Raw genomic sequence first — 23,883 nt, 5'->3', positions numbered from 1 at the left:
GAGAAATTGCTCCAGTGAAGTTACATATAAGGAAAGCACAAACATCATGAAAGCAAAATTCATAAAAAAGGGTTACAAATACCACACATTAGATCATGCGATTAATGCAGTGGGAGATATCCCTAGAGAAAATCTCCTTCAGGATAAACCCAAAAAACCTTTAGAGAACACCCATGGTACAGCAATGATTTAAAAATATACTAGCCATCACAAATACATTGAAAAAGTTTTTAAGGATAATTGGGACCTCCTACTAAGGGATGAGACACTGGCACAAATACTTCCAGAGAAACCTCGTTTTATTTATAAACGAGCACCAAATGTCAAAGACCGGGTAGTTTCAAGTGCCTTCATGTCCACATCAGGTGGAATGACAACTAGGAACAAGGGCTTCCACCAGTGCGGAGATTGCCAGATGTGCAAAGCATGCAAGAGCACAGACAGGAAAACAACTGAATTGAATATCAACAATCATGTTTATAAAATAGATCAATTCATGACCTGTAACACTAAATACGCCATTTATATGATTATGTGCTCATGTTCCAAATGCTACATTGGGAAAACCACTAGAACTTTGAAAGTGAGATGGTCAGAGCACATTAGAAATATTAAAAAAGGAAATATCGATCACCCCTTCTTACTGCACTTCAAAGAAGTTCACCAATGTCCTACGGCACATATAAAAGGCTTTTGGGGCCTAGAGAGTGTGCGAGATAACTGGATGCATAAGAATAAAGATATTACCCTTGCACAGAAAGAAATGAGGTGGATCTTTAATATGCAGACGTTAGCACCTCACGGCCTTAATGTGGATTTTGAATTAAAGTGGTTCATTTAAATATTTTTATATTAATCAGTGTTTACAATGTGTTTTTAATGTTGTTTTATATTTTTTGTAAAGGGAGATATATACAGGCACTTGCACTTTTATTCAGCTAAATTTGCACATCCTAAATTGCACATACATTAATGCACTTTATATGAACACCATGAGAACCTATGCGTTCTATAATGCAAATGGCCGTGCGTTCCAAACATGAACGACCGGAAATAGAATATGCGCTCCAGCGCCATGTTGAAATGCGTTCCAAACGGAATTTAGTATGAGCGGTATAATTGACCGCATCTCACAATGAGACTTCTACACTGTAAGTTGAGGGCATAACAGCGCCCTAACAGTTGATGCAGATTTTGACACAAAAAAGTGGACGCCAGCTACGAGAAACGTACCCGTTTAAAAACCGGAAGTACGTAATGCGTTCCAGCGCCATTTGCTTAATGCGTTCCACAGATAACGCCACTTAAATTTCGGGCTTCATTGATATATTTACCTTGGATTAATAATGGGGACAATTGACTTTATAAATCTATTACCCACGATCAGTAATAAAACTATAATTGATTAAGCTGAACGTATGATAATACTGTGACATCACTTCCGGCGGAAGTGCACGGATACCTAATTGGATTGCTCATTATGACCTGTATAAATATCCCTACAGGTTGAACCTCTCTCCAGCCTTGACAAAGATAGGAGGACCTATCGAAATGCGTCGGTGGAGAGAGGTGCCAACCATTGTAACCTGTGACTGTATTGGATGGTGGAGTTCCGGTGCATGTGGCCACTGCACGGATCTAGGTACTGCCATTCATTTTTCCATCTTTCAGTCACCACTCTGTTGTTTTTATGCACCTGTTTTTATGTATAAATAAATATTTTATACTGAGAGGAACCCTCTCTTTATTTTTACAAATCATACATTGGAGTCCATGTGCTTGAGTTTTGCATATCTAAAGGACAAGCCTGCACCCTAAAAGATACCCTTATATGTGTTATCCATAAGTAGCACATGTGAGTATGGTACGTCTATAATTCTATCGGTGGAGGGAACCATTTTCTTTCTACCACGAAGTGTGACCCTAACAAAAGAAACCTTTATGCACGTGGGATCTTTTTGTTGCATGTGAGTTAAGGTATGCATCCTGGGTCCCTCTAGATTACCCTATAACAAGGTTAAAGACCCTCTACATATTGCATCTTTTTGTTTTCCCATGATATATCCATCTGGCGTCTTCTCCTGAATCTATATTGGAGTTCGTTCTCATGAGAGAGTGATTGAGAAGATCGTTGGTTATCTAAAGATACCTTTATATGAGTATTTAAAGCGTACTTGATGTGAGTACGGTACGTGTACAAACTTACCAGGTGGAGGGAAAACAACACGTATAATACGGAGTACAACTTATAAAGAAACCTTTATACACGGGTATCTATCCTTCTCTATGTGAGTGAGGGTACGCACTAAATGGCCCTTGATCTCTATCCCTGAGTGTGTTTTAATAAGAATCAATAGACACTATATCCCCCTTTTTTCTCTCTGTGACATATTCTACTGACCACGAGAGAACCCCATCAAAACCTATCAACGGTGGAAGAACAAAACACCATCGCCGTGTGCCTTATTTCTTTAAACAATAAATGTTTAGGTGTATGGCCTTCTTACGAACCTAAATGTCCTGTATGCCATATGTCCTGTAGGTATGCTGTTGTGATTATGGTCTTTGGATATTTGCATTAGTCCATATCTTGCTGGTCCTACTTATATTTTGGAGGTATTGTAATAAAAAACTTGCTATTTTTATTTAGAACACTGGGACAGCAACTGGCCAAATGGTTCAGCAGAGGACTTCAGTAACACCAACAGCTTCCACAGAAATGGTGACAATAGCAACCAGTCCAGGGGTACGAGCAGTTACTGGAGGGACAGTGGTCTCTACTAACCTTACTCCTATTCAAACCCAAGCCAGGACCATTGTAACACAAGTGACAACAGGTACATATAAACTATTCTTTCAGTTCCTGTCTCCTAGTATATGACATTGCACATTGTTGTGGCACCCTATAAACTGTAATAATATCTTGCTGACAAATTTAAAGCAGTCGTAAGTAATTAAAATGCGTTTTATGGTGCAGTCTCATAGAAACAGCAACATTTTTATTGCACTCTATAAATGTAATGCATCTCTCTTAATTGTGAATTTTTCTCAACTGTCTTTCTAGCCACCACTACTGGTGTTCAGCTTGCTGGCAAAACCATCACCCCTGCACAATTCCAGCTTCTCCGCCAACAACAGGCAGCACAAGTGCAGGTTCCTCAGATACAGGCACAGTCTCAGGGGCAAATAAAGGCTGTGACGAAGATCTCTCAGGTAAGAGCAAGTCTGCGTATATGAGAAAATAGTTGGAATGCAGATTAAATTTTTTTATGTGATAAAGCTTTATTAAACAAAATGAAAGGTTTATGATCCTTAAAGAAACTTTACTGCTATGGTGGTAACTTGCTGCACTGCCATATGTAAAGTTGGTGCAGACTAAAATCTAAATGTAAATATTGTTGATGGTAAAGTAACTCCTGTGGGGACTTGTTATGGTCACACTGTGGCAAAGTGCGGAGTATGGGGTCCAAAATTCCTGGGGCCTCGAAGCCTTTCCCAGCAGTTTTTAGCGATTTTCCTTGGATAATGGCAGTGATGATACGGGAGCGCGTATTGGCTTTCACCGCTGCCCTGTACACACTGGGCCGCTTTTGAGCTGAAAGCAGCTCAAATGAGTTAACTGAGACGCTTTCAGCTCAAAGATGTGTCTTTGCCTTTGTATATACTATGCATTTTTTTCTTCTCCACTTTTTGAGGTAACTCATTAGAGCAGGGACGTGTGGTGTTGGCTGCGTCCAGATAGGCACTGCCACTCACCACGGCCAGCCGGCCGCCGCCGGTATCCCCCTCCCTACACCCCCTGCAGCGGTCACAGCCGATACACACACCCAGATGGTGCCGTCTACACCCCCTTGCCAAACCCTGTGGCGGACACAGACGACTATCTCCCCCCCCACACACACACATAATGTGTCATAGGTATATTCTTTGTATTATTGTAAACTAAATGAGTGACTGCACGTCCCTGGATTATAGGCAAACCATGTAGGTTCACTCTTGGTTACATATGAAAACATAACATCATGGATTACAGGCTCTTCAACGCCAGGGATACATAGGTTCTGGCTGTACAGGGAGAGAGCAAAGCCCCACCATTTCCAACACGCATGTCAGTAATGGGCAACCTGATAATCTTTAGGAGCCACATTGGAGAGCATACTTGCCTTCGAAGGAGCTTCATATTACTTTAAATCTTAGTGATAAATGAAATCATATTAACAGATCAACAGGCCTTTTACACAAGTGCTACAACCACGTGGCCCCAGGGTTATCTTTTGCCCACTACTGATTAATGTGCCCATACATCAGGCGATTTCCCCAACTGTACTGTATGGGGTCATGCAATGAATGTTAAATGAACGCCCAAACACTGTCCCTCACCCCCGCACACCCTACGCTCATCCCTTCAACACCGCCCGCACCCACTATCCCCCACCCACACCACCCACATATGGCACCCCGCACCTACAACTCCATCACCTGCAGCACACCCACAGCACCACTAAACACCATCCCCCACCTGCGGCAAACCCGCACCTGCCGCTCCTCCTCCCGTGGAACAACTGCACCCACACACTACACACCCCAACCCGGACCGACTCAACCTGCAATACCCCTGCACCCACCCACGGCAACAACGCACCTCCCTCACCCGCAGTACCCACACACCCACACCACCCAAGCTCCCACAGGAGACAATCCTCCATATTATAGTCACCATATTTCCCTCAAACGCGTTTACAGGTTAAGGGGGCGGAGACCCTTACGACGGTGTGAAGAGTGCCCGTAGGGCATGATGAATCACCTAGTATTTTATAACTTTGTTGCCCAGACTCTGACCTCTCCATTTTATACCAAGTGTCACTGTGGCCCCTAGTAGATGAAGAAGAAATAGTAATTAACATTAAATGATTAGGACTACTTTCAAGTACTGATGAGCAGAACAGAGTGAATTATATAAAGGAACTAATACTTGTCTTGCGTAACACAAGCCATAATGTAAATGGTGCCATGCTGCAATAAGTAATCTGCACCTAAACGAAGTGGTCAGAAAACCTTTATTTTGGACTTGTTGATTCTCTTTGATAGGAGCAATTACTGAAGTTACAGAAGCAGAAGCTGCATCTCTCCCAGCAAGTGGCACAGACAGGAACACTAACTGGCACCACAGCACAAGTGCAGGTTCAGTCACAACAAGCGCAGCAGTTAGCAACTGTGACTGCCTCGCGTGCTGGAGCTGTCCTTACTGGCGCTACAGTGGCAAATCTACAGGTGACTCGCCTGGTAAGTTCAAATCTGGTCATATACAGCATGAAGGGGACACTACATCCCAAGATTAGATTACTTTAATTAATGCATTTCTCTGTGTTAAGTTGCAGGGACAGATCCAGGGGCAGCCAGGGCAGACCGCACAGGTGGCTCTGTCAAAGCCACCTGTGGTATCTGCGGTTGTATCTTCTGGAGGTGTCACCACCCTTCCGGTTACAGTAGCAGGGATCAGTGTTTCAATCAACCAACCCCATAAAGCAACAGGTAAAATGTGTTAATTGACAGAGTATGAATGTCAATGAGTACCGTTTGTCTTGAGGGAATACATACAGATGAAGGTGGTTTCTAGACCGTCTGGATAAGTATACTTACCTACTCCCCCTAACCCATCCTACCTGATTCCTAATCCCCACTCCCTCCTTTTAATTGTCTAACACAAATTGGGAGATTGGTACTCTGGTGTCCGTGATATTCGGATTCCATTGCCTTTGTTGTGGCCACCAGTCTGGATTCCATCACTGGGATTTCGACTGTTGTCATCCTGATCACCAGGAAGCGGATGACATTCCATCCTGAGGATTTATGGAAAGTGTTATTTTGTATATGTGCATTATATGGTCAGGCTGATCACTGACCGTGGGTGATCCTGTTTTAGGAACTCACTTTTGCAACCTGCAAGCCCACCTCAAACAATATTTATAGTCCTAGAATAATTATTGTACATGTTAAGTAGCTAAAATATTATGTTTCGATGATGTTCTGTTGGTTTCTTATTTAAAGGGTTTTCATTTGGTAAAATATAAAATTCATGCAATAAACTAATTATAATTACGTTACAATGAAAACATTCATTTGCCATAAACCTAAAGATATTTGGGTACTTGTATACCTTCACGGCTCCCATCGCATGCCATATGTAGTGGAATGCGATGCGATTTTACCGGGTTTTTATGCATTTTTTATAAAATCGCATCGCATCAGATCGCATGCGATCTGATGCGATGCAATGTCATTTTTCACTGAAATTATGGACATGAGTTGAAATCATGTAAAATGCACCCCCCAAATGTCATTTTTCACACTGTACCACCCCCACTATTAACGCCAACCCGAAGCGTGGCGAGCGCAGCGGTACGCATCCTACGACCTTTTTATACCCCCACTATCCACGTCGGCGTAGAGTTGAGAATAGAAAGTGTGGCGAGCCACCGAGCCCGAAGCGTGGCGAGCGGACACGGATACCTGTGAAGCCCGCGAGAGGACACGGATACCTGTGAAGGTATCCGCGTCCCCTCGCAGGGCTCGCTGCGCTCGCCACACTTTCTATTCTCAACTCCACGCCGACGTGGATAGTGGGGGTTTGAAAAGGTCATAGGACGCGTACCGCTGCCGCTCGCCACGCTTCGGGTTGGCGTTGATAGTGGGGGTGGTACAGTGTGAAAAATGACATTTGGGGTGCATTTTACATGATTTTAACTCATGTCCATAATTTCAGTGAAAAATGACATTGCATCGCATCCGATCGCATGCGATGCGATTTTTCCCTGTACGATGCCCATCGTGGGAGCCGTGATACTACACAAGTACCGATATTTGTTTCTTCTTCAGCATCATAAAGGTTCATAGAGAGGAACTTTTTTCTGTGCATTCTATGAACTGTCGGCAAAACAGCTGTAGCACTGCTCTCTTATACCCCTTTCAGACAGAAAAGTCTGAAAATCCCGGCAAATACATGGCATTTCAAATGCCGTGTCATTTTGCCGTGTCATTTTGCCGGGAGCAGCCTGACCCCCCTTCACACAAAAGAACAAATTACTACCCGGTAATTTGCTGAATAACACTGGTATTTCTTCTGTGTGAAAGGGTCAACGCGGGTCATAAATCCTGTGTCCTCGACCCTGGTCAGTTCTAGGGTCGGAGACACGGGATTTAAAACACGGGTGTGCCCTTTCACACAGAAAAAGAACCTGTGTATTTAATGAAATTTCCGGGTGGAACTGCTTCACCCAGATTTTTCATTTTCTGTGTGAAAGGGGTATTACTGATCACTTCAATGGGGGACACTGTTCTGTTGGCTGGTGCACTGGAAAATGGGTCCTTGACACCAGCTAGTCCTAAAGCGCCTTGAGTCCTGTTTGGAGAAAGTGTGCTATATAAATAAAACTTACTTACTTAAAACATGTAGCAGGGTCCCAGCGGTGATGACCACGAGCATTAATAAGAGGATTTTTTGCACTCCAGGGGGCCATTTTGCCCTAGTATGCAGAGGTCTCAGTGACTCAGATTCCTGGTTAACTGCATGTTCCCTTATAGTGCCGAAGTAGATCAAGTGATTTTATGTTTATCCTACATACCCCTGTATGAACTTGAACCAATGTCTTGGCAACAATGGCTCCTTTTTTTGTTAGGACTTAACAAGTCTTCAGTGTTTTTAATCCCTTTCATCGAAGCATTGGGGGTCCTAACCCTGTGACCTGTTTCTGTGTGCCCTGTAAGCTTCAAAGAACATTTAGAAGTACAAATACTCTATCACTGGTCTACTCTGCTGCCAGTAAATAAAGTAAATCTTCAGTATTATACAAATGTATACCTACATTCACTCACCTCTTCAAATATGATAATAGCATTTATCTGTGTGTATATACTGTAATGGCTACCACACATGTATTCCTGTTCAGATATAGGAATTGTTCTCTTATCAGTGGACAAAGGTAATCATGGATTTAAATACTTGTGTAGCATTTTGTAATCCGTATATTTACCTTGTTATGTGATGGTTTAGGAGGACAGACTGTTATGGCCCAACCACTGCATATGCAGCCATTGCTGAAGCTGAAACAGCACCACACTACCCAGCAGCAGCAGAAAGCTCTCCAGACACAGGCGGCCTTAGGGCAACAGAAGGTAAGTTATGTACTTAATCCCCAAAACCTTCCTCTGCTATAAATTTTCTGTGAAATGTATCAGAATTTTTAGTTTTTACTTTTTCATTGTGTCTGAATAATAAATGTATGCATATGTTGTTTTTATCTAAGATACTTTGTTTTATTAACATATTTTAAGGGTGCCGGACGGCTCCCTGACAGTCGGGATTCCGACTGTCAATACTCCGACGTCGGAATCCCAACTGCTCCCTCGTGGGGGTCCACAACCCCCATAGATGGAGAATAAAATTAGGTGGCAAGCGCAGCTCGCCACCGTGCCCGCAGCGTGGCGAGCGCAGTGAGCCTGCAAGGGGCTTCATTGCGCTCACCCCGCTGTGCATTTGGGATTCCGACGTCTGAGTAATGACTGTCGGAATCCCGACTGTCGGTGATTTATACCACACCCTATTTTAAGACCCCTTTGTTTATGGGTTATACTCTCTTAATACTACAAGATTGCATGTTAGGATGAATATACTCCTGTAATGTATGTATATTTTTGTTTGATTGGCAGCTATGTTTATCTCTTCCTGTCTGCTTTTCCCCTGGGCTTTTAATGCTCAGTCTTACCTTTCCCTCCAGATAACCACGCCGCAGGTGTCTACTGCATCTCAGCAGCAAAAAGTCACGTATACCAGCCAGCCAGCAATTAAAACTCAGTTCCTAACAACTTCATTAACTCAGGCACAGAAGGCAGCTGGGAGCCAGCAAATACAGGTAATTTCATTAAATCTGAGAAGCAAGATCTTTGCTTTTGGTCCTTACAAGCAGTGTTCCCTCTAAGCTGTGCGCACCGCGCGCACACTCCTTGACGAGCGTGCGCACAGACATTACAACTGAGCGCACAAAGCAGCAGTGGTCCCTTTTTGCAGTTGTGGACTCAATTAATGTGTGTTTCACCCATTAACTACATTGTGTACTGTATTTTGAATGTTTAAATGTTTAATATAATTTTGAAGTAAAGTTAACACAAATGCTGAACGTCATTTTCCAGTTATATATAAGTGACGCACAAAAATGTAAAATTCATTCCAAAGTTGCACAGCCAAAATCTTTAGCCGCACACAGCCTTCGTAAAATTAGAGGGAAAATTAGAGGGAACATTGCTTACAAGTATTCCATATTGATTTTGAAACGGTAAGTGGTGTGATTCCAATGTGCAGGTATATTAACCTAGAGGGCTTTATGGCAGTGTAAAGATATGCAGCACATTTGAACACCATTTATCTATACATGAAGACCTAGGGCAGTATTCAATGAGAATTTTGACTGTGCAGCGAATCCTGTTTAGGATTCGCTGCACATTCGCCACTGCCCGCCGCTTTCCAGAGCCTTGCCGGCTCCAGTATTCAATGAGTCAGGGGCTCATTGCCCCTGACCGGCAAATTTTAACTCCTGCGGCGATGCCGCAGGGAGCCTGAGGACGGCGGCAGGCAGGGAGATGGAAGTCTCCCTGCCTGCCCCAGAACGTTTGTGGGGGGGAGGTGGGCTCCCCGGGAGCCAGGCAGCACAGGCTGCCCCCCGGGATAGCCAACAGGGGACCGGGTATTCACTACACCCGACTGTGCATATGTAATGATCGGGTGCAGTGAATATATGAATATCTAATGAGTGGCTCGGCTCCCGGCCCTCTGCTGGCTGCTCTGTGTAAAAAAAAAATATATATATATTATTTTTTTTTTTTATTAAATATATATTCATGTGCTTACAGCACATGAATAAAAATAGAATGCCCCTCCTCAGAGTAAAATTCCTGATTTTTTGACACCAAATGTAAAAAACAAAACACTTTATTTTAAAAGTTCACATTCCACTTCACCATAAAAAGATAGCGATTGCTACTCGGTGAATCATGGCGATAAAAACCTTGAAATGTATTCGCCATCTGGTCATTGAATAGGGTGATTCACCGTTTTAGTCAAAAAATCGCCTTATAGCACGAAAATAGCACAAAAATCGCCGTAGAAAATGGCGAATCAGCCTCATTGAATACTGCCCTAAAGGGTAAAGGTGTAAATTTACTATGGGGGTGTTCAATCCAGAATTCGGAGTGTCGGAATGTCCCAACAATCCCGAGCCCTTTTCGGTTAGTCTGACAGTAACTCGACAGTCGTAATTCAATGTTCTAGCTATCGAGTGTTGTAAGGTCGACGAATCGGCAACAGCTGGAATGAATTCGACAATCTGCGGCCGTTTCCGACAAAACAGGTTCAACTTTTTTTAGTCGGATCTGTTTTGTTGGAAACTGCCTTCAATGCTGTTGGTAATGGCAGCATTGAATAGGTGAGATTCACGCTATTTCCGCAGGTGGATATAGCGGCTGGGATTGAATACCCCTCTAAAACATCTAAAAATTAGAATAGGTGATTTTGCTTATAGCAGCCAGTCAGATTCTATTATCTACAATTTCTCCATTGCATCTTAGAAAATGATAAACACAATCTAATTGATTCCTATGCGCAAAATTACCTATTTTATTTTTCTGCTTAGGAGTTACAGTGGGGAATAGAAGGGCGACCACATGGAGCATGGGCACTTTAAATAGAATTGACTATAACTAACCCCTCCCCCTCTACTTCCTCTCCCAGGTAGTCTTAGATTATGCCTTGCAGGAGCTGGGCACGTCACGTGCTCTCTTGGGCTTTTTTTTATTTTTAGTGATCAGCAAGAGGACAGGCAGAGGTAGCACCCTGCCCCTAGCTGCCTGCGACGAGGGTGCTGCCGGAGGGACCCGTCGCAGCTGCGTGTGGCTCGCACCTGGGTCTCTGGCTGCTGGGACCACTGTCTTGAGAGGATACGGTCGCCACTGCGTGTAACGCGCTTCACGGACAACCTTAAGTCACACCGCCGCAGGCCAGAAAATGTACACCTCAGTCTGAGGATACTCTGCTGTGTGATACATGTGCAGTAAGCCCCCCGGTTCTGGCCCCCGCTTCGGAGGTACCAGGTTGGGCCTCTTGAATTGTCTAATGCAGTGTTGGCTAACCTTGACACTCCAGATGTTGTTGAACTACACATCCCAGCATGCCCTGCTACCGTTTTCCTATTTGGCCAGGCTAAAACTGAGGCAGGGCATGCCGGGATGTGTAGTTCAACAACAGCTGGCATGTCAAGGTTAGCCATCACTGGTCTAATGTCATGTCTCAATTATCCTATGAGCTGTCCACCTCACAGAGGGATAGGGAGAGTGCTTACAAGTATTCCATATTGATTTTGAAACGGTAAGTGGTGTGATTCCAATGTGCAGGTATATTAACCTAGAGGGCTTTATGGCAGTGTAAAGATATGCAGCACATTTGAACACCATTTATCTATACATGAAGACCTAGGGCAGTATTCAATGAGAATTTTGACTGTGCAGCGAATCCTGTTTAGGATTCGCTGCACATTCGCCACTGCCCGCCGCTTTCCGGAGCCTTGGAGCCAGCTTGGAGCCAGCAAGCTGACCTAACTTCAACAGTTAAGGACTTAACTAGGTCCTTAACTCCAATAACTTCTGCCCCTCCCCCCGCCTTCTTTGGTCCAAACTAAAAGGCTTTTCCCTCAAAGTCCTCTATTAGAGGCACTGATGATGTCAGTCAAATGCCCGATTTGGAGAAGGGGAAATTTGTGGACCCTGATGAACAAGCACTTCTGGAGCAGCTGGAGGTGGCTTCTCAGGGGTTGGAGGATTTAATCCAGGCTGATAAAATCACATTTAAATGTTGCAGTGGAGGAACAACCCTCAGTTTTTGGTAAAAAAAAAAAAACCCAGAAAACTCAGCTGCATTTTCTACCTCAACTGAGTTAGATGATCATTTAAAGAATTCTCGGTTCTGATAAAAAAATGTCAGGTCTCTCAGAGATTTTTCTCATATCCCTTTCCTGCAGATAGCAGAAAACTATGTGAATCCCCTTCCATCAGTAGACCAACTACCTCAGTCAGTAGGACGTCCATCAAGGGGAGTGGTGTCCTCACCCAATCAGATCTTCCAGAAACTGGTACATTGGTGGGGGTGTCCACAGATAGACATGAAGGGCGTCTCGCCACAACCATCAACTGCCCCTGTATTGTGCTCGCACAGGGGACCCACAGGCAGTGTCAGTGGATGCTTTCACGGGACCCTGGGACTTCCAGTTCATCTATCTTTTCCCTCCACTGCTGTTGCCTTGATTCTGCAGTGCATTCACAGGTAGCAGGTAACCATTCTCTTGATAGCGCCAGATTGGCCGCGACAATCCTGGTACACGATTCTCATGACTCTCCTGATGGACGACCTACTGTCTTAAGGCCCTTTCGTCTATCTGGACTTAAGGCGTCTTCATTTAATGGCATGGATTCCAGCCGCTGTAATACCTACCATGATGTGGGCCAGAAAGCCGGTCACGTTGGTCCATTACTATCGTATATGGAGAGCTTACGTGGCCTGGTGTGAGGGGTGTTGGGTTTGTCCCTTGAAGTTCAAATATGCCCTTCTCCTTTTCCTGCAGAATGACCTTTTTTCCGGACTCTGGCTGGGGTCTTGCAAGGTTCAAGTCTCAGCCCCCTCTATTTTCTTTCAAAGGAAACTGGCCTTATTGTAACAGGTACAGCCCTTCTTCCAGGGCGTGTTGAGAATTCAACCTCCTTTCAATCCTCCCACAGCTCCTTGCAATTTGGATGTGGTTCTGGCCTTCCTCCCATCTTCCTTATTTAATCCTTTGGAAGAGGTGGAATTGAAATACCTTACCTGGAAGACAGTTTTGCTACTCGCCTTTGGAGCTGAGCACCTTGTCCTGTCGCCCACCATTTTTGGTGTTTCATGAAGACTGAGCAAAACTCCAGACAAGTATGTCCTTCCTTCTGAAGGTTGTGATGGCCTTGCACATCCATCAGCCGGTCGTGGTTCCAGCCTTTTGGGAGGATTCTGCGGAGTCCAGGTTTCTAGATGTAATACGTGCTCTTCGCATCTACGTTGCTATGGTGGAGTCTATACACAAGTCGGATTCTCTGTTTCTGCTCTATGGTTCTGCCCGTCCTGGGTGGCTCGCTACCAAACAAGTCTTTGCCAGGTGGATACCCCTCACAATTCGACAGGCTCATTTAGCTGCCTCGACTGCTTCACCTTTTTCCATTTCCACACATTCGGGTTTTCACTTTAACTTTACTTGGTTGGTAGTTCCTGCCTGGGTCTGTTCCAGTTCTGTGTGTTCTGGAACTTCCTGGTCATTTGTGTGACTTGTTCTACTGTGTTTTTCTTCTTTTCTCAATGTTTTTCAGAACTGTTTTACGTGTTCGTTTGTATGTTGTGTAACCTCCTCTTCGGAAGTGTGTTTTCTTCAACAACCCATGAAGCATTACACAAGACTGCCTCGGAGAGGAAGTAGAAGGGGAGCAGTTAGTCAGTCAATTTTATTTACCCCTCTGCACGTTTTTCTAGCACAGGTCTGGTTTGTATATCAGTGCTGATATATAGACCACACTGTGCTAGAAGCACTACAGCAGACAGTGACAGCCCAGGCAGGGAAGAGGAACTGCATGGGTTTTCAAAGATGGCGAGTGCTATAATGAACACTGATACCTGTCCCAGTGTAACCTGCATGGGCCCCTGCTCTGGGTAGATCAGTCTCCACACTGGTCAAACTGATAGAGCTTCAGAAGGGGAAGCAGATAAGGGTTACACCACCTCCCGGTGTAAGGGCATGATTGCATTCCTCCAATAGAGTCAAGCATCCAGCCTGTGTCTGCTTTGGCTGGAGACCGCTACTATGGGTTTGCAAAAGTCCCATCTTGTTTGGAATGTTTCCCCAAGGAACCAAGACACTGATGGGCCCATAAGAGTCTTACTTCCTTCCAGTGGCAATTCTAAGTATCTAAAACAAAGTGTTGTATATGGGTTAGATTTAAAAGTTAAGGGGCCCATACACCAGTGGGGGTGATCCCCTGAACCAACAGCACTGCGGTTCTGCTGATGGGTGCTCCAGTCAGCAATGTTTGGTGACACGTTAGGGGATCGGGAATATTAAGCATGTTATAAAAAATAAAAATAAAAAACCTATCCCAGCTTAATATCACATGCTTAATATCACTGGTTCCCTGACTTGACCATCCGAGATCAGGGGATGGCTAAAATACACTACTGGTTGCCAAACGCTGGTTGTTGGCATACTTATGAGTTGCATAATATATAGGAAGGAACTGCGGTTTTTCTTTTATATTTCTGACACGCGCTCATGCAGCAGCTCTTGCTGTGTCCGTAGGAGGTTCTGCTCTAGCGGAGCAGGTTTACCCAACTTACTCTACAGAAAGATCATATGGATGGATGGATTGATTCATACACAGGGCCAAACCCTGTCACTTCATCTAAAGTACTGCAGCTTCAGATTATGGACAATCCAAATTAGTATTTTTTATTCAAACTTTTATTTTTATATACAGTGTGCACATAAAAGAAGTAGCTTATTTTCATGTGTATGTATAATATTCTTTCCTGATCCTTTTTTTTTTTTTTTTTTTTAAGGTTGCCAAACTCCCTCAGGTGGTTCAACAGCAAGCTGCTATAGCAACACTCCAGCAAGTAGTTTCGGCTTCACAGCAGGTAAGCAACTGTACTATGACATTTTCAAAAACATTGCTACCTTTTCTTTCAGGTCGAAAAAACATGTCTGCCTACTGCCTGTCTGACTAATGACCACATACCATTCAGAGGAAGGAGGAAATTGGGGAGAAAATGTATTCCTTATGCAATTTTTATTAAGCCCGATACACACTAGACGATATAGTTTACGAACGATATCATCAATAATTTCCCGCAGAACTCCTGGCAAACTATATAGTGTAAACAAACTGTACGATCTAGTTAATATCAGTCCGTGACATCATCGTGTTCCTTGCTGAACTTGCAGCCGTTGATGACATACACTACCTTTCAAAAGTTTGGGATCTTCGTGCTTTTCTTTCAGAAATAAGGAAATTTTGTTTTCTTTTATGAAGATAACATTACATTAATCAGAGCTACATTTTATACATTAATGTAGTAAATGATTATACTAGCTGAAAATGTCTGGTTTCAGTGGAATATTTACATGGGTGTATAGAGGCCCATTTCCAGCAACCATCACTATCCCAGTGTTCTATTGGTATATTGTGTTTGCTAATCGCATTAGAAGACTAATAGATGATTCTAAAACCCTTGTTCAATTATGTTAGCACAGCTGAAAACAGGGTTGCTTGTTAGAGAAGCCCTAAAACTGGCCTTCATTTGAGCTAGTTGAGTATCTGGAGCATCACATTTGTGAAAAATAGAACTTTCATGTGAAACTTGACAGTTTATTCTTGTTCTTCCAAGTGAAGGCTATTCCATGCAAGAAATTGCCAAGAAACTGAACATTTCCTACAACGGTGTGTACTACTCGGTGAACAGCACAATCAGGCTCTAAAGGTGGCCATACACACGCAGATTTATCTTCAGATCTGGCTGGTTGGAACAAGAACATGGTTATGGATGAGAGCAAATGACAGTTGACCATTTGCTTGGAAATGCTGGAAAACTGACAAACTGTCACTCATCCATAACCATGTTTTTGTTCCAACCAGCCAGATCTGAAGATTAAGGTGCCCATACACAAGTAAGATTTATCTTCAGATCTGGCTGGTTAAAACAAAAACATGGTTATGGATGAGTGACAGTTTGTCAGTTTTCCAAGCAAATGGTCAACTGTCATTTGCTCTCATCCATAACCATGTTTTTGTTCCAACCAGACAGATCTGCAGATAAATCTGCGTGTGTATGGCTACCTTAAATCTTACTAGTGTATAGGCACCTTAACCAGAGTAGAAAGAGAAGTGGGAGGCCCCGGTGCACAACTGGTCAAGAAGACAAGTACATTAGAGTATCTAGTTGGAGAAATAGATGCCTTGCAGATCCTCAACTGGCAGGTTCATTAAATGATACCCGCAAAACGCCAGTATCCTACAGTGAAAAGGTGAATCCCGGATGCTGGCCTTTTAGGCAGAGTGGCAAAGATAAAGCCATATCTGAGACTGGCCAATAAAAGGAAAACCTTAATATGGGCAAAAGAACACATACATTGGACAGAGGAAGATTGGAAAAAAGTGTTATGGACAGATAATTTGAAGTTTGAGATGTTTGGATAACACAGTAGAACATTTGTGAGATGCAGAACAAGTGTAAAGATGCTAGAAGAGTGCCTGACGCCATATGTCAAGCATGGTGGGGCTTATGTGGTGCTGGTAAAGTGGGAGATTTGTACAAGGTAAAAGGGATTTTGAATAAGGACGGTTATCACTCCATTTTACAATGCCATACTCTACTCTGTGGACAGCGCTGTGCAAGCCAATTTCATTCTCCAACAGTACAATGACCGAAAGCACACCTCCAAATTATGCAAGAACTTTTTAGGGAAGAAGCAGGCAGCTGGTATTCGGTCTGTAATGGAGTGGCCAGCGCAGTCACCACATCTCAACCCAATTGAGATTTTGTCAGAGCAGCATTACTGTTTGGTACGCAAGAAGTCCCCATCAAGCCAATCCAACTTGTGGGAGGTGGTTCTGGAAGCTTATTGTGAAATTTCTTCAGATTGCCTCAACAAATTAACAGCTAGAATGTCAAAGGTTTGCAATGCTGTAGATGCTACAAAAGGAGCATTCTTTGACGAAAGCAAAGTTTGAAGGACAATTATTATTTAAAATAAAAATCCTATCTAACCGTGGCAATGTCTTGAATATGTTCTATTGATTTTGCAACTCTTTTGATAAATAAAAGTGAGTTTTAATGGAGGACATAAAATTGTCTGGGTGACCTCAAACTTCTGAACAGTAGTTTACTAAGGATTGAGCTGCATGTGTAGATGTTTGGGGGGGGTCGCTTGTGGTTGGTCATAAAAGACGCACCGTTAAAGTAATGTGTAAACTCTAAATATTACAAACTATATAGCTCAGAATGTGGAATATCATTTGAAGTATCGCTTAGTACAGTATGTATGGGGCTTTAGTGGTATTTTTGTGCATTGTTCTACCAATCCGTTTATATAAATAGGTGTTAAGTGTGACCAAATATGAAATCTTAACTGCAGAATCTGGTCTCCACCACATCTGTAATTACATCAGCTACTTGCTGAGATGGTGTGTGTTTAATTTGCTGTGTTTCAGGCTAGTCTTATTGCAGAAATATTGTTTTGTTCAACTCTTGGGGTTAACTATTGGAGATGCAAGAGCGAAGATGGCCATACCATATTTATTGTATGGATTTCGATTTGTTAGATAATGCTACATTTGCTGTTTTGTGTCATTCTTAATTATTATTTTTTTTTAAACAAAAGGATTATATTCTATTAGTAACAAATTCTTTGTTTTGCAGTAGATCTCTAGCTCAAACTATTCATTTTTTTTAAATCTTTTATTTTATTGTCGCTTTATATTCAGTTTAACTGCTTACCTGTATATTTTACCACAGGTTCAACCACAGACTGTAACTTTGACCCAAGCAACAGCTGCAGGACACCAGCAGGTACAAGTGATTCCAGCTGGTTCAGCTGCAGCTCATGTAGTGCAACAAAAGCTCCTTCATCAGCAAGTGATGGCCGCTGCCGCTTCCTCACAACTTCAGGCTTCCTCCAGTCAGAGCACTGCAACCATACCTGGCACTATAGATACTCAGAACCAGCATGCAAAGTTACAAGTCCGAACACAGACAGTGAGGATTAAAGCTCCCACCAAACCAAGTTGAGAGCTGCGTAGGACAGGTTGATTGTAGCCAAGGAGCAATCTTTCTTATATTTAATGCCTTGTTCTGGTTTTAGTCAAGTTCTAGATGGACAATTAACAACACATCTTTACAGGATCCTTCAGTGTTGAAGTGCCTAAAATCAGGTCAGGCATATACATTCACTTCAAAGAACTCTTATTTCATCACAATACTACAGGAGTTAGTGCATGTATTTCAGAGCCTATTATGAGTACTATAGTTCTAAAATATTTGCAAGTTCATTTTGTCCAAGTACAATACCTGAGCTTAAGCTCCCTTGGATCGTCTTGAGTTTCAGAAACAAATCCGCTATGTTTAGGTCCTACCTCCTGCTACTGGTTAAAACTTTCAAACGTTTGGCTTCTTGTGGGGTCGTGTGGGCACTGATAGCAGAATTTAAAGTACACACAATTAGTTACTGTATGCACAAATGATATCCATTATTCACCATAGCACAAGTAAATCGAAGCACCATGCTGGGTAATAACCCACATATACATGTTTCGGAAGGTAGGGGTGCGCATGGTGCCTACCTGTTCATATAGCCACAGAGGGGATACTCCCATCTTCGGGTGACTGCATAGGGAAAAACAAGCCATAACTGGAATAACAGGTTTCACATGTGTGGCCTTTGTAGGTCTGACTGCATAACCTATGTCACTTACAGCCTCTTGATTTTGTAGAGGTTTCTGGAAATCAGGTTAAAAAAAATGTAGAAATCGGCCTCTGAGCTATTTTTATACAAACACGAATTATTCAAAAAATGTTAATTTTTTTTTTTTTTAATACCTAATAGTCCACAGATATAAAGTCTATTACTGCTGGAAGAGGAAACAACTCATTGCTAATGACAAATAGGTTATGTATTCGCATTGGTTCTTTATTATTAACTAGCCATTAGAATAATTTGATTTTCAGTGCAGTTTCATGAAAAGTAATATGTTCAAATCTAATTTATACCAGTATGTCCGTAATGTATAGAAATGCAAGGCTGTGTGTTTTCTTGTATAGTATCAATTATGTTCTAGCAATAGATGGCTAAGTTGTTATTACATATGCTACATGTCCTTAGTCAGCAGACTGATCTGATGATAGGAGCTGTAGTACAAAGTTAGTGTGTGCTTTTTTTTTTTTTTTTTTTACCCCCTTGGATGGGACTGGAGCAATGAGTAGTGCCCAGTGTTACCAGCAGTAATACAATTGCAGGTGCCCGCTTGCAAATTAGGGCTCGCTGTTTGCACAGTAACTTCTTTTTGAAGTAACCATCAGGTATAAAACAGGACTTTATACAGGACATTATGATGGGGTCCAAGGCATTCTGTCAGACTTTTCTTGCACCCTTCCAAAGAACCAAGATGCAATGCTTAAATGTGAAAATTACTGTTTGAAATTGTATAACATTTGATTCTCCCATTTTGTTTATTTTGTAATAATTATTTTCTAAAGAAATCCACTGTGTCTTTGTGAAGTTATTTGGGGTGTTTTCTCCACATCAAATTTTCATTGAAAAAATACACTGATTTTATGGTGAGAGGGTACAGAAAGGGAGCAAGGAGGGAGGGAAACATAACTAAACATGACAATATGTAATATTCCAACATATGTTACCTAATAAAAATGAACGTTAAGAACATTAGCAAGAGCAAAGCATCAACCATCAGCTTCTAAATTAAATTGTCAAGGACAAGACTAATAGGGATTGGATATAAATTGTGCCCCGTCACCACTGGTCACATAGTCATGCCAGACAAACCATTTCATAAGAGGAGGAGTTCAGCATAAACTGTTTCCATTGTGAAATACAAACTAACCTTATGAAATACTTTCGAAACAGGCTGGAGCAGTTTGTTTCATGATTGGGCTATTGCCGCTATACAAATAGGACCCAATACATAGGTATGGTGTATGGGGACCACATCTGGGAATGTGAAGCTAGAACTGGAGGAGAGGACTGAGATGAAGAGTCAATACTTTGTTAGAAAAAAAAAAAAAAAAAACCCTCTTGACAGAAATCGTGTAGAGCAGTACAGGACCAAAACATATGATAAACATATCCTACTTCACTGTTTAGCCAACAATATTTTGAACAAAAAGGAGAAAATGTATGCAATCTATCAGGACTTCAATATAACTTATGGAGTAACTTGGTTCAGGCATTGGGACATACGATTATTATGTGACCTACATTTTTTCCCAGTGAGAGTCAGAAATTGAAAGCCTAAGATTACGCTCCCTCTGGGATTGGGCATTAGCTTTAGGGGCATGCTTTAAATAAAAATAAAAAACCTATACCAAAAGGTACAGTAATATCACCTCTTGTACATCATTTTAAGTTACGGACTCTAATAGAGAGTGATGACCTGTAGAACCCGTAGGGTACGCCAAACCCTTAAACCAGGGATGAAGTTGATAATGGAGTAATTTAGAAGGAGGGAGAGAATATCGTTCCTGTAAAAGAGAAAATGGGAGCAAAACGGCACCATCTAACATATACCCCACTATACCAGTACCAACAGGAAAGATTAAGGTTAAGAATCAGTCTAGTAAATACCTTGTAATGAAATGGCCAGGATAGGAGAGGTATAACCTGAGATATAGAAAAATAATCTATGCCAAACTCAGGGTTGTTAAGGAATGCTAAATTTGCTGTTCTAATATGTTGATGAGGTATCCATTCTCCAAAGGGAAACCCAGACTATTATTTTGTTCGATACCCAACTAAGGGCAAAAGACCATACAAGCCAGAATTTGATTTGAGCTAATAAGCATGCTTCTTGATATAAAGCGAAATCCAAATGAGCTAAGCCGCCCCTCTTCCCAGGTAAAATCATTCTGGACATAGCCAATTTAGGGGGCTGTTTTTTTTAACACATATCCTATATGGATGGATCTACATTAATCAAAATACTTTTTAGGAATGGTATAGGGGATCGCACAGAACAGATATATACGCTTAGGAAGGCGGGACATCTTAAAGGCCACAAGTCGGCCCAACTAAGAGATTTCAAAAGATAACCTCGAAATGGTCAGAGCCAATAGTTGGTCAATAAGAGGTTTAAAATCAATGTCAACAATCGGTGGATGGAGGGTTCTGTATGCCCAAGTATTAAATAGAGCCAGTTTGCCAGTTATATGGATAGAGCGAGTGTAGAGAATATAAGCGAATCAAAAAGATGAAGAGGAAGGCGCATATGTTTATGTCGTATTTAATTTTATAGTAGGACGCTGTACTGAAACTCAAGAAAATCATGTAAGCATGGTAAAGAAAACAACAGGTCAGTAACAAATAGAAGAACGTTGTCTGTGAAAAGACATAGTTTATGAAAGTGATCTATCTCAATCCTAGAAAATTCTAGGGATAGCAGCAAGGGGTTCAATGTATGGCATGAAAATTAAGGGTGAAGGTAGGCACCCTTGAGTACCGTTAGCGAGGGGGAAGGTATCTGATGGATATCTATTGTTAAAGTGTCTAGCAGAAGGGGAACTATAAAGAGCCAAAATAGATGAAAATATCTGATTGCGACTATCAAACTTTGATATAACCGTGCGTATATATAACCAATTCTATGTACAGAAAAAGAATTATGTAAAAGTATAACCGTGCCAAACCTGGCTGCTGCACCTCGTACCACCCTGGGATACCACCCCCAGATCTAAACAAGCACAAAATACACAAATGGTGGACAACAGTGCGCTGTCAGGAAACAAAATGGTGTTCTGTCCTTTCCTTCCTTGGTCAGAATCTCGATCCAAGATGGATACCACACATAAAATAGATAATGAAGGTAGAGACAAGGATTTTAGGTAATCTGAATGAATAAAGATAAACCGTGATCTTTCTCTACTGACCTGAGTATCAGGCCCTATGTGCCCATAAAGGTTTCTTTCCTTTTAGTTCACACCAGACATTCCCATGAAATAAGAGCTCACCTTGGCACTAGGCCCTACTTTCGTGTAAAGGTTTCTTTCTCTCCTGGGACCTCTGGATCACAGCAAAGGAATATCACACCGGTGTTCATTCAAGTCAAAAACAGGGTTTTATTCCAAGATCCAAGGATACAGATTCAATATAAAATTCGTTTTATAAGAAGGTATCCAAGTGCCACTTCCCCCTTACTTCATCACCATACCTCACTCGCCCGGGTGCTGAGATAGGTTATTCTCCCATGGATGGTAAATGGCTGTGGGTCAAAAGTTTGGGGTTGGAAGCACTGGAACCATAAAAACTCCACAACACCGACGCGTTTCGGACCTGCAAGGTCCTTTTTCAAGGTGTGGAGGACATAGGTGTCTGTCAGGTATTTATACCTGTTCAGACCATCTAAATTGAATAAACAATTAAAAAATACGGAACCGGATTATTCCGGAGTTTAAACTAAACATAATGTAGTCACTTCAAACTGAACAGAATATCTACAGTATATAAATAAGTCATACAATTCCAGTAATACATAATTTTACATGCGGGCATTCTTCAAAATACAAACCATATATCAGTGTCGATCCGGTTGCATAATCCGTGGATCCGGAGCCATAATTTACTTTGTTCCCTATCCCACGGCGCCAAAAGCAATCAGTTCATTGTGGCCTACCGCATAGCGGCGGAAGTGATGTCCACATCCGGTATGTGGAACGCACCGTCGCGGACGCTCGTCCCCTGGAGCCGTCTGACGTAACCCAGCGGCGGAAGGTTTATCAACATCCGGCTTTTGGACCACACTGCGTGTTCCAGTTGCTTTCTCGAGGCATTGTCATTGGATGTGGCATAGTTGAGCCGCAATTTGGAACGCAAACCAGGAAGTGTATTGTTTTCATCGGAGCCCATTAATTTTTCAAGTTACATGTAAAAGATATAATAGATGTTAAAAGCTGATAAATATACTAATCACACAATACAAACAGCAACAATAACCAATTGATAAATATTCATTAAAAACATGATCATATCATAAAAAGCATTTGAGCTCAAAATCCAAATTGAGCCCCATTGGTGATAATGTTTTCAAGGTATATGTAGTTTGCATCTCAGTGCGTGCCAATTTCACATCACCATCATTAACCCTCCAATGTGATTTTATCACCTTAATCCCACAGAAGGAAACATGGTGTTTTATATCACACTGATGTTTTTTTTTTTTAAATGTTCAGCCACATTATTAGAATCTATGCCTTTTTTGACATTTCGAACATGCTCCGCCAGTCTAATTTTTAGGGCTCTAGAGGTTCTTCCAACATACTGTTTTTTGCAGTCACACTCCAATAAATATATACAATTTTTTGTGTCACAGGTGATAAAATCATCAATTGTATAGACTTTTTCTGTTTGTGATGACCTGTACTCCTGTATACATTTAATGGATCCCTTGCAGGAGAGGCACATACTGCATATGCCACACCTATAAAATCCCTTCGATTTTATACGGGTTAAAGGTGAAGGTGTATTTATTGCGCTGTTAACAATAGTGTCCTTAACATTTTGGGCTCTTCTGTACACAAACTTCGGGTCTGAACTGATATGTCCCGTCAATAAAGGATCATTTGTCAGAACTCCCCAATGTTTTTTAATGATTTGTTCCAGTTGTTTATGCTGGCTTGTGTACCTAGTGATGAACATAACCTCCGGCATGGCAGTTTTTTGCTTAACAATGGTGTTTCGATTATTAACTCCCCTGTTTAGTATTAAACTTCTCCCTTTCTCTTTGCATCCTCGATGGTAGTTTTCTGATACCCCTTACTGAGAAACTGTTTCTCCAGGTTCATAGCTTGAGTCTCATATACATCTAGGTCGGAACAATTCCTGCCAATCTGCTGAAATTGGCATCTGGTACACTTTTTAACCAACATCGATGGTGATTACTTTCAGCACCGATGAAGGAATTGCAATTAGTTTTCTTGATTTCTTGAACCATTCTCTATATATATATATAGTAAGGTCCAGAAAATTCACAGATTCAACACTTTTATCA

General features: G+C 42.0%; 1 protein-coding gene across 5 annotated transcripts in view; it reads left to right on the top strand.

The window, feature by feature from the left end:
* Positions 1 to 19,366, top strand: part of LOC146009657 (E1A-binding protein p400-like) — a 106,827-nt gene extending 87,461 nt beyond the window's left edge. For 3 of the 5 annotated variants that reach the window (XM_083150119.1, XM_083150114.1, XM_083150111.1), the window contains 8 exons: positions 2,651 to 2,837; positions 3,065 to 3,213; positions 5,089 to 5,283; positions 5,373 to 5,532; positions 8,051 to 8,172; positions 8,757 to 8,909; positions 14,672 to 14,749; positions 17,627 to 19,366. In XM_083150119.1, coding sequence (XP_083006245.1) covers positions 2,651 to 2,837; positions 3,065 to 3,213; positions 5,089 to 5,283; positions 5,373 to 5,532; positions 8,051 to 8,172; positions 8,757 to 8,909; positions 14,672 to 14,749; positions 17,627 to 17,899 — 1,317 coding nt within the window. In that variant the 3' untranslated portion in view covers positions 17,900 to 19,366. The remainder of the gene's footprint in view (positions 1 to 2,650; positions 2,838 to 3,064; positions 3,214 to 5,088; positions 5,284 to 5,372; positions 5,533 to 8,050; positions 8,173 to 8,756; positions 8,910 to 14,671; positions 14,750 to 17,626) is intronic. The other 2 variants (XM_083150125.1, XM_083150116.1) reach the window with 1 other exon arrangement.
* The last annotated feature ends 4,517 nt before the right edge of the window (positions 19,367 to 23,883 follow it).

The sequence above is a fragment of the Crinia signifera genome, chromosome 1 (genome assembly GCF_055691185.1).
Source record: "Crinia signifera chromosome 1, ASM5569118v1, whole genome shotgun sequence".
NCBI lineage: Eukaryota > Metazoa > Chordata > Amphibia > Anura > Myobatrachidae > Crinia > Crinia signifera.
The sequence above is the reverse complement of the archived record's forward strand: the minus strand, read 5'-3'. Positions and strand labels throughout refer to the sequence as shown.